This window comes from Cucurbita moschata, unplaced genomic scaffold, assembly GCF_002738365.1.
Source record: "Cucurbita moschata cultivar Rifu unplaced genomic scaffold, Cmos_1.0 Cmo_Scf00004, whole genome shotgun sequence".
NCBI lineage: Eukaryota > Viridiplantae > Streptophyta > Magnoliopsida > Cucurbitales > Cucurbitaceae > Cucurbita > Cucurbita moschata.
In genome coordinates, this window is record NW_019268520.1 from 6,889,650 (window position 1) to 6,903,659 (window position 14,010).

The 14,010-nt window shown below is 35.6% G+C and overlaps 3 protein-coding genes across 3 annotated transcripts in view; 1 reads left to right on the forward strand and 2 right to left on the reverse strand.

Annotated features, from left to right (window-relative positions):
• Positions 1-1,247, forward strand: part of LOC111441646 (PHD finger protein ALFIN-LIKE 1-like) — a 3,182-nt gene extending 1,935 nt beyond the window's left edge. The window contains exons 4-5 of the mRNA XM_023078714.1: positions 307-427; positions 786-1,247. Coding sequence (XP_022934482.1) covers positions 307-427; positions 786-1,037 — 373 coding nt within the window. The 3' untranslated portion in view covers positions 1,038-1,247. The remainder of the gene's footprint in view (positions 1-306; positions 428-785) is intronic.
• A 2,995-nt stretch (positions 1,248-4,242) lies between these two features.
• Positions 4,243-5,545, reverse strand: LOC111442217 (probable 2-oxoglutarate-dependent dioxygenase At5g05600). Its single transcript, XM_023079521.1, has 3 exons — positions 5,070-5,545; positions 4,624-4,957; positions 4,243-4,512 (listed from the first exon to the last, which is right to left on the reverse strand). The coding sequence occupies exons 1-3, from the start codon at positions 5,540-5,542 to the stop codon at positions 4,264-4,266; spliced, it is 1,056 nt and encodes a 351-aa protein (XP_022935289.1). The 5' UTR covers positions 5,543-5,545; the 3' UTR covers positions 4,243-4,263.
• A 4,394-nt stretch (positions 5,546-9,939) lies between these two features.
• LOC111442074 (calcium-dependent protein kinase 13) lies at positions 9,940-13,724 on the reverse strand. The gene is made up of 7 exons (XM_023079337.1): positions 12,809-13,724; positions 11,936-12,079; positions 11,637-11,789; positions 11,317-11,432; positions 11,069-11,236; positions 10,481-10,711; positions 9,940-10,396 (listed from the first exon to the last, which is right to left on the reverse strand). The coding sequence occupies exons 1-7, from the start codon at positions 13,428-13,430 to the stop codon at positions 10,247-10,249; spliced, it is 1,584 nt and encodes a 527-aa protein (XP_022935105.1). The 5' UTR covers positions 13,431-13,724; the 3' UTR covers positions 9,940-10,246.
• Positions 13,725-14,010: the final 286 nt, after the last annotated feature.

Below are 14,010 nucleotides of genomic sequence, written 5' to 3' on the forward strand. Positions count from 1 at the left end.
TTTTTTTTTTTTTTTTTTTTTTTTTTCACTATTTGCAAATACTCTCTGCGACATATGGGTGATAGGTCTATAACCAGACTACTTAAACTAAAGGATTCTACGGCAATTACACTACTTTCTTTCGTTTCCCAGCTTATTATGACTGATTTACCTTCAAGAACAATGTTACTGTCTGAATAATTTTGCTTTTAGGAGGTTGAAGAACGACTTTTCTTAACTGTTTATTTGATGTGATTACATAATGATGTTATTTTGCTGTGGAACCGTGCACTAACCTTTTCCGTCTCACTAATTATATAATGACAGAAAGCGTTTGTTTAGCTTGATGAACGATCTTCCCACTGTCTTTGAAGTTGTGACAGAACGGAAGCCTGTCAAAGAGAAGCCTAGTGTAGATAGTGGAAGCAGATCACAAGGAAGCGCGAAGGTTTATTTAGTTGATCATGTTTTTTCAATAATTCACAATTGAATTTTCTGTGTACAGTCCTCTCCTGTGGTTCGATGCAATGAATTCTTGGGAGGGATTGAAGGATGTTGTCCTTGTCTAGTGTCGATTTTCATACAATTGTCTAACCAAATTTTGGGGAAAAAGAACTTCTGATCACACACATCAGAAGCTTAACTTGACAGTTGATATATTACTATCATGTCTATTAAAGATTTAGCTTCAAATCCTTCACCTTATATATGTGATATATTACTATCATGTCTTCTTAAAGCATTTGTAGTTAACAAATTGTTTAAAACTTCTGAGTAGCTATTAACTTGATAGCTCTCTATTATAGAGATCCAATGATGGGCAAGTGAAAAGCAATCCGAAACTTGCCGAACAGAGTTACGAGGAGGATGTCGATGAACATAGCGAAACCCTCTGTGGTAGCTGTGGTGAAAATTACAGTGCAGACGAGTTCTGGATTGGCTGCGACATCTGCGAAAGGTGGTACCACGGAAAGTGCGTAAAGATAACACCTGCCAAGGCTGACAGTATCAAACAATATAAATGTCCATCTTGCAGCATGAAGAAGGGCAGGCAGTAGAAACTAAAATGCAGACGAAGGGCCAAAAAGTGCGAATGCCCGGAATTTAAGTGACTGATGAAGCATAGTAACAATACTTCTATATGTATGTATGAATTTTTAGTTTATATGATCATCTCTCATAGGTGTTTTGGATCCTGAAGTTGACCTATCTCAACTGTATCTACTTATTTAATTATGCTGGTATATATATTGTTTACTTTAGGACGACTTTCTCAACATGTCCTCAAGAGTATTGGAACTTCATGATCCACTCTTCTCCTTGCATTTCAAATTGTCACACAAACTTTACCCTATTTTTATCTTAGAAGAAGAAACCATCAAAACTACCGGCTGATTTCAGCGAGCTGTTCAGAAGTCATCTTGGCTCCACCACCACCACCACCACCAGCAGCTTCAGGACATTGCCCTTCCCCAGCTACAGCTCATCACCCACCTATCTTATCGACAAAAAGTGGTCGGTTTTTAAAGGTTATTAAAATGACATATTTCATTTGTTAGCAGATTTTCTTTATGTTTCATATTAAAGAAAGGACTTCGCGAAAATAGACTAGAATTCTAGATCAATAAATGCAATAATAACAATAAATGAATAAAATAACTAGTACATTGTGAAAGTTGGGTTTCTAGATGGCCTGCAACAGTGACGAGGCCACCTCATTGAGCCCACATGATACTGTAACAATTGGGCTTATAAATGGTGTGACCCAACTTCACGAAGCCCAGATTTTCTAATGATCCAATTCCGTAAACAGGCCCACTATTGTCCATTTGAGATAATATACGGGCTAGATTCGGCATGCTGGGCCCATTTCCATTAAGCCCGTAATGGGGCCGACCATTTTGAGTCCATGTGTTGTAATAAGAGTTGGGCTTCTATGTGCTTACATAGCCCAATTTCATGAAGCCCACTCCATTAATCTCGCATGAGTTGGGCAATCTAGTTCGGCCCAATTGTGTCAAGCCCGCAATAGTCAGGCTTGTTTGTTGCTTTCTCAGCCCACCTCTACTTTAATCAAACCAAAAAGTAGGAGGAGGCATTAGAAAACTAAGGCTTAATAGCATGTGACACATTTCCACATAAAATATGTCAGGTTCTCATAAAAAGTATTTTCCCTTTCCATTGTGCCCACATTAAAATTTTATAATACAAAGTTTGAAAGTCAAAGAAATAAAACGTAATATATGTGTTTGACCAATATTATTTTTATCATAAAGTTAAGAAATGACATATTTAAAATGATGATAGAAGAAAGTTGTGTTTGGTATTGGCTTGGCATCCCCACCACACCAAACTTACCTATGTGATTTCCTGATTTAGTCTCATTTTTCTTCTTTATTTTTCAAAAGCAAAAGGCTCCATTTATGTCAAAAAGTTTATATTATGAAAATTGTAGTGATGGAATTAAAAAAAAAAAAAAATTAATTTCAAGAAAAATTTTAAATTAAATTTCATCTAATAAAATACTCCATAATTTAATATATAGGTTCGAAAGGCCTACAGACTTTTCTAAAACAATATATCCAATAAATTAATATTTCTGTTTATTAAATTAATGAATTTGTACACTTTGGAACGTCCTTCATTTATATTTATTTTAGAATATGGTGGAAAAAGACGATGAAGATCGACCACGTCAGTTTAAGTTTGCGAACAGCAATAGATGGATTTTGTGGCTTAAAAAATTGGGACCGCACTGTGCATTTAAAACGTGCGTTTTGACTGCATCCCATGTGGGAGGCACTCCACCCTTCAATCAACCCACTAAGATGGGAAAATTAGACAATTAATTAACTTCAATTTTATTCTAATCAAAATTGATGTCTTGTTTAGTGTAGGTTCAACATTATTTTGTATTTATTATTTATTATATTAATCCCTTGCAATGTCTAGCTAGATTAAGAGCATTTAAAGGACAATGAATTCAATGTTTTTTTTAATTTGATATACAACTTGAATCAAAGAAAATTGTTAATGGGTACCAAAAAAGTAAAAATGATTGATATTATATGGTTTCGTATTGATTTTAATACTCGACATATTGTTGATATTCATATATGTGATACTATTTTCAAAAAAAATTTGTTTTTCATACGACAGTTGTGGAGTTGAAGATCGAACAATCAACACTGAACTAATGTTGAAATCGATGATTCATTCAAATGTGATCACATGTTTTAAATGCATTTATTGAGCACAAATTAGGTAAGTTTGAACTTAGCTTTTATATTATAAAATGTAGAGATTTCAATGCCACAAAAGTTATTGGTAAAAAAGTGACAAAGAAGACTGCTTTATTGGGTGGAAAAATGGTTATGAAACAGAGCCATGGAAAGAAGGTAACTTTCATTGTTCCAATTCTAGTTTATCACTCAATTGGGAAACTTCGAAAAGTATGGGAAAAGATTTAAGAGCTCGATAGTGGATCAACACTTTATCTAGCTTTGTTCGGTTAGGAAAGAGAATGAAACATTGTTTATAAGGGTGTGAAAATCTCTAAAACCACTCCCTAGCATATGCGTTTTAAAATCGTGAGACTAACGGCGATATGTAACGAGTTAAAGCGAACAATATCTACTTACGGTGAACTTAGGCTATGACAACTCTCGTGAGTGGTCAAGAGTGGATCTATGGTATATAAGCAAAGACGATTATTTTCATTCATACGAAGTATTTTGGATTTAACCAAAAGCAAAACTGCAGACATTATATCAAAAGTAGACAATGTTATATCATTACACTCGAAATGTCTATTAAAAAAATTAAAAAAAATAAAATAAAATAAAAAAGTTGGATTTTGAATTTATTAAATACAAATTGAAATCTTAATAAATTATTTGAAAAGTCAACTACCAAACTTAATACTTAATTTATCTATTGAAAAAAAAAACATATGGCAAGCAACCATATATTTCTGAAAAAAAAAATTAATTTGTTATAAAATAAAAAATTTATGTGCTTCTTTTTATTACATTTATGATATATTTGATTTGTCGATATTGGGGTTTTAATAATGTCGGAGAATTCAAACTTTTGTTTATGAGTATTCATAATTTGACTATAAATATTATTTTCTTTTTTTAGATCACAATTATAATTGCATAATAAGGTAAAGAAAATACATAAACGGGAATAAATTCCAACAATGACAATGCAAAAGTGGTATATATAAAACCAAGAAAAAAGCTTTAACAATAACTTGAATTAAAATTTAAACCCAATTAATTAAGTGGATTTAAGAGATTGTTCATGCTGTGAAGTTCCACAAATACCCCTCTTCCTAATGTCCAGTCTATATTCATCGAAGGTCATGCGTGGAAAAAGGGCTGGCCTTTCCTCACTGACAAGCTCCTTGGCTGGTTCAATTATCAAATCACTTTTAGGGTTGTAGAAGAAGGCCAACGACACTCGGTCCTTGTTTGAATTTACGATCACTCTATGCTTCACGCTCTTGTATATTGCATTGCTCAACACCTAATCAACAAAACATATATAGTCGAATAAGTCAACCATGCAAGATCAAAACATATTAGATTCGGTTGTTGACTGTTTGAAATTCGAAAGTGAGAAAAAAATCGAACGGACCTGAATTTGATCGCCGATATTGACAATCAAAGCATTGGGAATAGGGTCGATAGTGATCCAGTGGTCGCCCTTGCGAACTTGGAGGCCAGGAACGTTGTGGTCCGGTAAGAGAATGGTCATGCCGCCAGGGTCCGAGTGAGGGGAAAGGCCTAAAGTCAGGTCCGGCTGTGGACATTTGGGATACATATTGGCTCTCATGCAAGCCCCTATTCCCTCTTCTCCTCCAAATGCATTCAATAAATACTCTTCTTTAAGCCCCAATCCCACTGATAACCTCTTCATTAGTTTCCCACATAGCTTCACCACCTCGTTCCCATATTCTTCTATCAATTTCCTGTCGACCACAACCCGTCGTTCGTCAGCTTAAAACCATAAAACGGTTGATCAAAATAAAAATTTAAGTCGATAGATTAGGTTAAATTTAATCGTATCATTTTGAGACCTACTTGGTGGACGGAGGGAAGGCAGGCCACATGGCTGGGTTTCTGAGGGAAGTGGGCATATAGTTCAAGAAAAAGTAATCACTCCAATCCAATATGGCGCCTTTTTCGATACCCAAACGGCTGCCGTATCCTTCATAAGTCATGGGCGAGTTGGCATATTGTTTCTTCAAATCCAACGGCTGATCGAAGAACTGTTTCCATGACTCCTTCACGCACTCCATCACCTCACCACTAATCCCATGGTTTATTACATGGAAAAATCCCCATTCACGGCAAGCTTCCGCCATGTCCCTCACCGCCGCCGCGCTCTCCAGCTTCGCCATGTCCACCACCGGAATATTCATCTGCACCTCAACACTCTCCATGGCGGCCCCACCTGGCCTCTGACATGGCGGCTTCACATACCTCACTGGAATCGTCCTTATTCCACTCTCCGCCAGCGACTGCACACAAACCACCGGCTCCGGCCAACTCATTTTCTTTATGTTATCTTATCTATTTTCTGATGCAATTGTGGATTTTTAAGACTCCACATATTTATAGGAAGTGTCAGCTGTTACGTGGCTCTTAAACTAGGTGAGAAAATATAATAAACAAAATAAAAATAAAAATAAAAAAATTATAGTGGGAATTATTTAATTTCCGCGCCGTGAAAAACTTGCTTTATTTCATCCGACAACATGGAAAATTAAAAAAATAATAATAATAATAATTAATTAAAGAACAGTTGTTTTGATATTATAAATATCTCTCTTCCCTTTTTAAGGATTTTATATCTATGTTTTGATATTGTCTTTGGATTTTATATTTCTTTTATGATCAGTTTGGCCGTATGATTGAAATTTTAATAAATTAGGAATAATAAAAAGGAATGTTGTTGGAGGGGTTTCATAATACCAGAAAATTAGTAGAATTTATATATCTATATATATATTGAAGAAGAAAAAAATGAAAAAAAAAAGACAAGGATAATGTTTGGCCGACATCCACGGGACTGGGACATAGGATGGGTTGCTGTGGTGTCTGAAGAACACGTGCGAAAAATCGGCCAGAAAAGGAAAAAGGCACGTGATAAATCAATTAAGAAGTGACGGTGGTGTGGAGGGACATTGTCAAGCCCCCACTTCTTGAAAATTATATCATAATTGATTTTAAACTCTTCAATTTATGTAAACTAATTCGTCACTTTGCACGTGTTTTTAATGTTTAATAATGCTATTAAATGTTGAGACTTGAGCAATAATAAATTACAAATTACAAATTGAGAACCATAAAATTGAAGGTGAAACTTTTTCTCCATTGCCGCTTTATATATAGTATAGATATGAATTGGTAAATACTGAATTTTTTTAATTAATCTTTATTTATTGAATTTTATTATCAATTTTTATGTAATCTCCCCCTCCAAATAATAAATGTGTTCACCAACCTTATTGTAATGTTTTTTTAATGGGATTTCATTACAAATTAAAAGATATTACAGGTAAGATTTGGAAGAATTGGGACAAATTTGAAAAATGCTACCTATATTTATATTTATTATAAATATTAAATTAAAAAACACATATAAAATTTAAAAATAGGAAGAAAATAACGTAACAATCTGTTAATATATATTTTTTTTTTTTAAAAAAACTTGCTTTTAAATAAAGGATAGAATTTTTTAACGTCACGCCTCAAAATTAGTGCAAGTCAAAAGAAAACTATTTTTGTTGAGCTTATATTATTGAAATTAATATTTATAATTTATAATAAATTGAAATTTGTTGAATTTGCTATACCATGAATTAACCCAACCATTAAAATGGGTTGGTGGTGGTAGTGGCTAATGAGTGGTCGTTGTCCATTGCGAGTTAGAAGAGTAGTGTAAAATATTTTAGTCATTTTTGAATTGAGAGATTCATAATTAAATTAGATTATAATTAGTTTACAAAACTAAATATTTCAAAATTCAATACCAATTCAATGTGAAATTAAAGTATATTGCAAATACAACAAATCACAAACTTGCCAAACATGGCCTATTTTACCTTTTCTATGTATGAACTCAAGACAACGAATAAAAAAAATTTCAACAAAATACGTAGAAATATGAAACAAAAACTTCTTACTTTTTTCTTTAAGGATAAAATATTTGTTTTGAACTCGTTCTATATACGGTTAGAACAACACCGACTCTCCACAGTAGTATGATATTGTCCACTTTGAGCATAAGCTTTCATGGCTTTACTTTGGGCTTCCACAAAAGTTCTCGTACCAATGGAAATAGTATTTTATGATTATAAACTCATAATCATTCCCTAAATAAGCCGACGTGAAATTTTCATTCAACCTATATTCACTTACTTAAGTATCTAGATCTAATACTTTATTTATGAGTTAATTTTGAACGAATTGGCGTATGAACGACATGAATTAAAGTCGATTGAAATTAATGGGTGGCTGGGAAGCCGTATTTTATTTGTTTGTTTGTGTGATTCTCTCGGCTACTCGATGCCCTTTCAGACTGCAACGGAAAAATAGACTAGTTTTGAGATCTCTCTCGATAAAGAGCTTAAATCATTTGCTCAAATTCATTGTGTTTAGTTGAAAAAACAAACAGTCATAGTAATGGATAAAAGGACATAATCGAGTATTTCTAGACAAAACTGGTCGGATTAGGTACGAGAAAGTGACTTTGTTTATAAAACTGTCGAATTGTAAGAAAAATGTGGCCGAATTAAACAGGTAAATTTGTGTATAAATTTCTAGTAAAATTTTCCATTTTTATCTTTACTTTTCTCTTTTTCCTTTGTCCATTGTTTCAAAGGTAATTTCCTTTTTTTTTTTTAATTTTTTGGATAGAGTAAAAAAATATTTAGGATATATGTTATTATAAAACAGAATTAAATACCTACTTTACCATGGGTTTTAGATTATTTTTTATATACTAAATTTTTAATTTGAACCATTTATAATAAAATAAACTCGAACAATTAAAATATTAATAGAAGGGAAAGAAAAATATGTTTTATTTGTTGTGGTCGATTTTAAAGATTAATGTGAAAGAATGAATAAGATGGGCGTAATTTGTTTCACATGTAACTATATATGTTGAGTCGTCATACACATCTATAGTTTTGTCCATTTGCTTCTCTATGTTGTCTATAGTGATATTCTTTATCAACCATAAATCTCGTAAAATAAAACATGATTTTTTTTTGTCATTTTTCAACACAGTGCATGAATCTCTAACAATTATAAATAATAATAATAATATAAGATTTGTATAATAAAATTGGATATGAATTCTCCGCACAAATTTCAACTTATCATTCATTGCATTGCATGGTACATGAACCTCTGACTAAACCTTAAACAATCGAAGATTCTCGATATAGAATAAGGTATCAATTTTATTTGAAAACCGTGTATGGATTACCATATTGATTTAATTAAGCTAGTAGCCATGGACGAGTAAGTATCAATTTTTTTTAATTAAATAATGTAATATGGAAAGCAAATGAATAAGAAGTACTGCTGAGGCAACTACCTAATGTTGATGGACTGTGTCCTTTCAGACAAACATTCTCAGTTTTTACTATTTATTATTTATTTAAAATATAAAAACATTATTAGATCATCGCAAAAGCAGCTAATAATGCTATGGGTTTTTACAAAAATGTGACAACTTCCGAACTCTATTGGCTGAGATTTTTCAATAGGTTTTAAATGTTCATCTAACTGTACTCATAATTATTAAAAGAAAAAATCTTTAATATATATACATCAGTACATTCAGTTGAAGAAAAAAGGTGTCGTGGGCCTCGTGGGCTTTTCTGCAGCAGCCCATGGGCCGATATCAGAGCTAAATATTTTTAATGTGAAACCGCAACTATTCACATTACTCGGATGATAACCAATAGGAGTACAAAAATAAATTATTTATCCCCTCAGTTTCAACTCTGCAATGAAGAGTGGGCCTACATCAAATGTCTGTGGCCCAAATGTTTTCAGTAGCCTCAGCCCCCCACGGTAGTGCAAATCCTCAAGCAGCTGCATCAGCAAGAATCTGAGATGAGCCCCACCACATTGTTTAACTACATTGTTGGTGCATAGCGCTCATCTATCTCGTGTTCTAAAATCGTCGTTCCACCATCACACCTTCAGAGCTCTCGTTCCCTCTACAACTCTACCTCTCGCTCGATCTGCAAATCAATCCGTTCCCCCTTCAACGACTCTCCCTCGAGGATTGACCCGCTCTTATCTACCTCCAACAACTCTAATTTTCTCACTTCGACAACAATTCTCCATCTTACATTGTTGGTTTTGCAACAACCCATGGCTCTGAAAAACACTACTCGATACTGCACCAACGCTTTTCATCTCCCTCGCCCAAGTCAATTTATCTAAAACCGAGGCCGAATAAGCCCCATATAAAAAATAAAACAACAAAAAAAAATGCCCAATAAACTCAAATGGAGGAGCTGAAATAAAATAAAATATATAAATAAGCCCATTGGTTTGGTGCTATATAAAGAACCATATAAAACGAAGCGTTCAGATTTTCACTGAATACCCATTGGTTTGGTGCTATATTTTGCAGACCAAGATCCATTAATTCAGTTGGTGGATTTACGGCGCTGTCCAGTTCACGTGGATGTCAATGTCATTTTATAATCCAATAAATGAAGAGCACTTACACTGGCAAGTGGCGCCATAAATTCGGTGCTTTATGCCGCTAATAGACCCTAAACTAAAGCATTAAATTATTCTGACTTTGAATGGGAGGGAAAGAAGGGCCCCACCTAAGCTCAATAATTGTTACGAAACGGAAACAATAGGCTTTCTGCTCTGCTCTGACTGAGGTCTGCAGCAGAATTAAAAGCAAGCATTAGTGGAAAAAGTAGGTTGTAGTAATATCATAGAATAGAAGCTGTACTGTTGGGGTTAACTACGAGGCATCACATTTTACATAACATTTTTTAGGTGGGGCCAATTAGACACATACTGAGCCTGCAATCACGCTAATGGGCCGCCATATCCCAATCGAATGGGCCGGGCCCCACCCAACAAATAAGCACACAAGAAAGCAACTCTCAGATGTAAGCCCAATGTTAGGTTACAGTGCTTCTCCATGTGAATCAACCAAATACCAACAAATCCACTCTCTCCTCCAAATCATCGTTGTATTATTATTATTATTCACTCCCCAAGTTTAGCGATCCATCTTTCATCAGCTTGATGCTCAGACTGTTAAATCTTCCTCTTGAGTAGTGCCGCGAAGCCTTCCTCCAATCCGTGCCCGTTTTCATCATAGCCACGAATTCGTCATAACTTATAAGCCCATCCTGCATTTTATCCACAACCATATTTTATGATTTGCGCACAACAGTCAACACACAAAAAGAAAGAGGAACCAAGTCAATGTTCACCTTGTTTGTATCTACTTCCTGAAAGATGTCATTTGCAACATCCGTACAATCATCTGCTCCATCTTCTACTAAAGCATCACGAAGTTCGTCTGGCTCGATGTAACCGTTTCCATCATTATCGAAGTACGAAAATGCCTTCCTAAGGTGCTCATCATTCGCCATTCTTTGTAGATGAAGCGACACTGCAACAAATTCTCCGTAGTCCAAGGTGCCTTTCCCATTGGTATCAACCTGTTACACCAAAGAGCACTTAACCATTCAAAGTGTGGCAATGATTTTTTTAACACATAATTTAATATTTCATACTGCGCATACAAAGAAATTGTGTCATTATGAGCATGGAGATATATTTGGAAAATAGCTCTCAAGGATGTGAAAACATTAATTCAGGTGCTGCCTTACATAATGCCCAGTCATTATGATACTCACCCTACCTTATATGGAAATTACAGCACACAGATAGAGAATAGGCAATAGTAAAGCCATAATACCAGATCATGATTATGGAGGAACTTTGGATTCACTTGGAAGTTTATTAAAGTAGACAACAAAAAATGGACTGCCAACTTGGTAAATAAGAACACTCACAGCTTCAATTAACATCTCAATTTCATGCTCGCCGAGTTGAGAGCTTAAGTTGTGAACGCCAGCCTTCAGTTCTTCGATATTGACAATACCATCATTATCTGTGTCAATCTTCTTGAACATTTCTTTGATATCTTCAACTTCTTCGGTGGATAAGAAATCAGCAATAACCTGTCACAGGGTCCCATTGAATTATTTTTTAAGATGCATTAATCAAACAACAAAACGATATTCGGAAGCATGTAACCAACCCGTAAGGCCTTTCTCTTAAATCTGTTCATCATGGAAAACTGCTTGAGCCTTGATTTGACAACATCTCCAAGTGGAACATTTGGAGCTTTTTTAATATTTTGAAGCCAAGGATGATCTGTACACAAAAATGAAGCAGCACATAACCCAGAGTCTGATCAAATTTCCAAGTAAACACCTAACTGATATTACACATAAGGCTAATAACTTGAACACCTAAACACGTCAATAACAGAGAAGTTTGTGTTAGCTCAACAATATAATTCTTTCATTCCTATTGCCAGGAAATACAATCAATCAAAAGTCAGAATATGTAAATTACCAAGAACTTGCTTTGCAGTCAAACGAAGCTTTGGATCTGGCTCCAACATTTGCTTCACAAGACTTTTAGCACTCTCTGAGATACAGGGCCATGGATCACGTTTGAAATCTATCAGCCCACGGAGAATAGCTTGAGCCACCCCTTGTTCAGTCTCTATGAAAAAAGTACAATTGATTCAATAGAACATTTTGTTTCAATTAGCTATATGTAATAATCATTGGAACATGAAAGCAAAGTAATCAGACATTAGTCATCAATAATTGATTATAACCCACAAGGGATACTATGCAACTAATTACCAGCCCAAAAGGGAGGAACTCCGCACAACAAGATGTATAAAATGACCCCTGCACTCCATATGTCTATTTCTGGTCCGTAATTTCGCTTCAACACCTCCGGGGCCATGTAATATGGACTTCCAACAATTTCGGAGAACTTTTCACCTATAATTTTGGTAAAATTTAGTCAGGTCACATCTACTGTCTCAAGAATGGGGAAAATGTCAGTAGCATTGAAAGCAATAAATTGATTAAAACAATCATTTTCATATATAGGTGTAACGTTCCACATAAGATTGAAAATACATCACAATTACTCCCAAATCCTTAACAAGAGCTGTTAACGGGACCTTTCCTCATAGGTTCCCACTACTTTGAAGTACTAACTAGCAGGTACAATGTGTAAGTTCGTTCCTCCATCTGGCGGCAGGAAAACAGACATAAAGACTTTCTACAACTTAGAGATTTCATGGAATGAACTTGTAACATGTAAGACTTCGTAGTATAATGTGGTAGAGAAGATAACATCCTTATCTGTCGAAGGATAAGCTCCAAAAGTTTATCCATCTATGGCCAGAAACACAATTCCTGGATCTGATGGAAGGAAAGCTAGACCCCATTTTCGATAGTTTGATGTCAAGTGGGACCAGGAAATCAAAATTGAAGACATAGTAACGACTCTAAACGCCTGGGTACTAGTAAAATACCAAAAAAACGCATTTCAACTAGAAGTGACTCTTTTCTGCTCAATTCTGTACTAATTCAATCCTAAATAACGCAGAGAACATAACAATTTGAAAAATTGCAATAACACTATCCAGGAATCGCGATTCTTAGCGTACATCAAGCTTAGAAGCTACATTGTAATTTCTACATTCCAATCAAAACTCTAACCTGGCTTGAAGAATATGGATAATCCAAAATCTATTGCCTTGAGAGGGGAATTCTCCTTCTTGTTAGCAAACAAGAAATTTTCAGGCTTCAAGTCTCTGTGAATTACCCCGTGCTTGTGGCAGAGTTGCACAACCTCAACTATTGTCCTCATGACAGCCGCAGCCGCTCGCTCCGTGTAATGTCCTCTCGCCACAATCCGATCAAAAAGCTCACCGCCCTCGCACAATTCCATCACCAAATGCACCGCATTTTCATCCTCACACGCCTCCTTCAAACTCACAATGCTCGAATTCTTGGGCAAGTGCTTCATAATTGCGACTTCACGCCTCACATCCTCAACGTCCACAGCCGTCCTCAGCTTCCGCTTCGAAATACTCTTACAAGCCAATAAATCCCTCGTTTGGCGGTCTATACAAAGGTACGTAACACCGAACTCGCCTCGGCCAAGCTCTCGATCCACTAAATACTTCTCCTCAATATTCTCCTTCGGCACGCCATTCAAGACCGTAACCGGAGCCTTCTTTCCCGCATTCGAGTCCCGACGGCCGGGATCCTGTCCTGAAAAGCTCGATTTCACATCCTCTCTCGCAACAGCCGCGGGAGATCTGCAACAATTCCCCATCACACTACAAAAACCTCAATCTCGGCTTCGATCTCCCAAAACCCTCAGCCAAACCAGTCCACAGAACCTTCACACCATAATGCCGAAACCCTAACCCTAAAGAGCCAGAGAGAGAAAAAGAGAGAACGAAGCAGTTCCCCGTGAAGCGAAATCAAAGAGTAATGTCAGGGAAATGGAGCCGTAGAAGCGAAATGGGAGAGAGAAAGTCACTGTTGAAGCAGAGAAAGAAAGAGAGAGAGAGAGAGAGTAGTGTGTGAGTGAGTGAGTATTGCGGGGTAACGGCTCAGATGCTTTGGAAGAGAAACCGTCTTTTCATAGAATTTAATATATTTTTAAAAGCTAATTATATCATAATTAAATAGTTAATCAAATTAATAATCCTCATCTTTTGGGGTCAGGGAATTTTGTCGGCTACGCCAAGAAGGTTGAACGGTCGGAACGGGGCCGTTCTGTGGGAACATGGTGATGTTGAGATGTGGCTTTGTGTTTTTTTTTTTTTTTTTTTCCTCCCAATTTTGTATTTTAAATTATTTTTAATTACCCTCTCTCTCTCTCTCTCTCTCTCTCTCTCTCTCTCTCT

What these genes read in the sequence shown, in the direction of transcription:
- LOC111442217 (XM_023079521.1), bottom strand. Translation starts at nt 5,542, where the DNA reads ATGAGTTGGCCGGAGCCGGTGGTTTGTGTGCAGTCGCTGGCGGAGAGT. An exon ending in GCCTTCCCTCCGTCCACCAA is followed by an intron (nt 4,958 to 5,069) that starts GTAGGTCTCAAA and finishes TGTGGTCGACAG; the next exon opens with GAAATTGATAGAAGAATATG. An exon ending in ATATCGGCGATCAAATTCAG is followed by an intron (nt 4,513 to 4,623) that starts GTCCGTTCGATT and finishes TTTGTTGATTAG; the next exon opens with GTGTTGAGCAATGCAATATA.
- LOC111442074 (XM_023079337.1), bottom strand. Translation starts at nt 13,430, where the DNA reads ATGGGGAATTGTTGCAGATCTCCCGCGGCTGTTGCGAGAGAGGATGTG. An exon ending in AGTTCCTCCCTTTTGGGCTG is followed by an intron (nt 11,790 to 11,935) that starts GTAATTAGTTGC and finishes CTTTTTTCATAG; the next exon opens with AGACTGAACAAGGGGTGGCT. An exon ending in TTGAGATGTTAATTGAAGCT is followed by an intron (nt 10,712 to 11,068) that starts GTGAGTGTTCTT and finishes TTGGTGTAACAG; the next exon opens with GTTGATACCAATGGGAAAGG.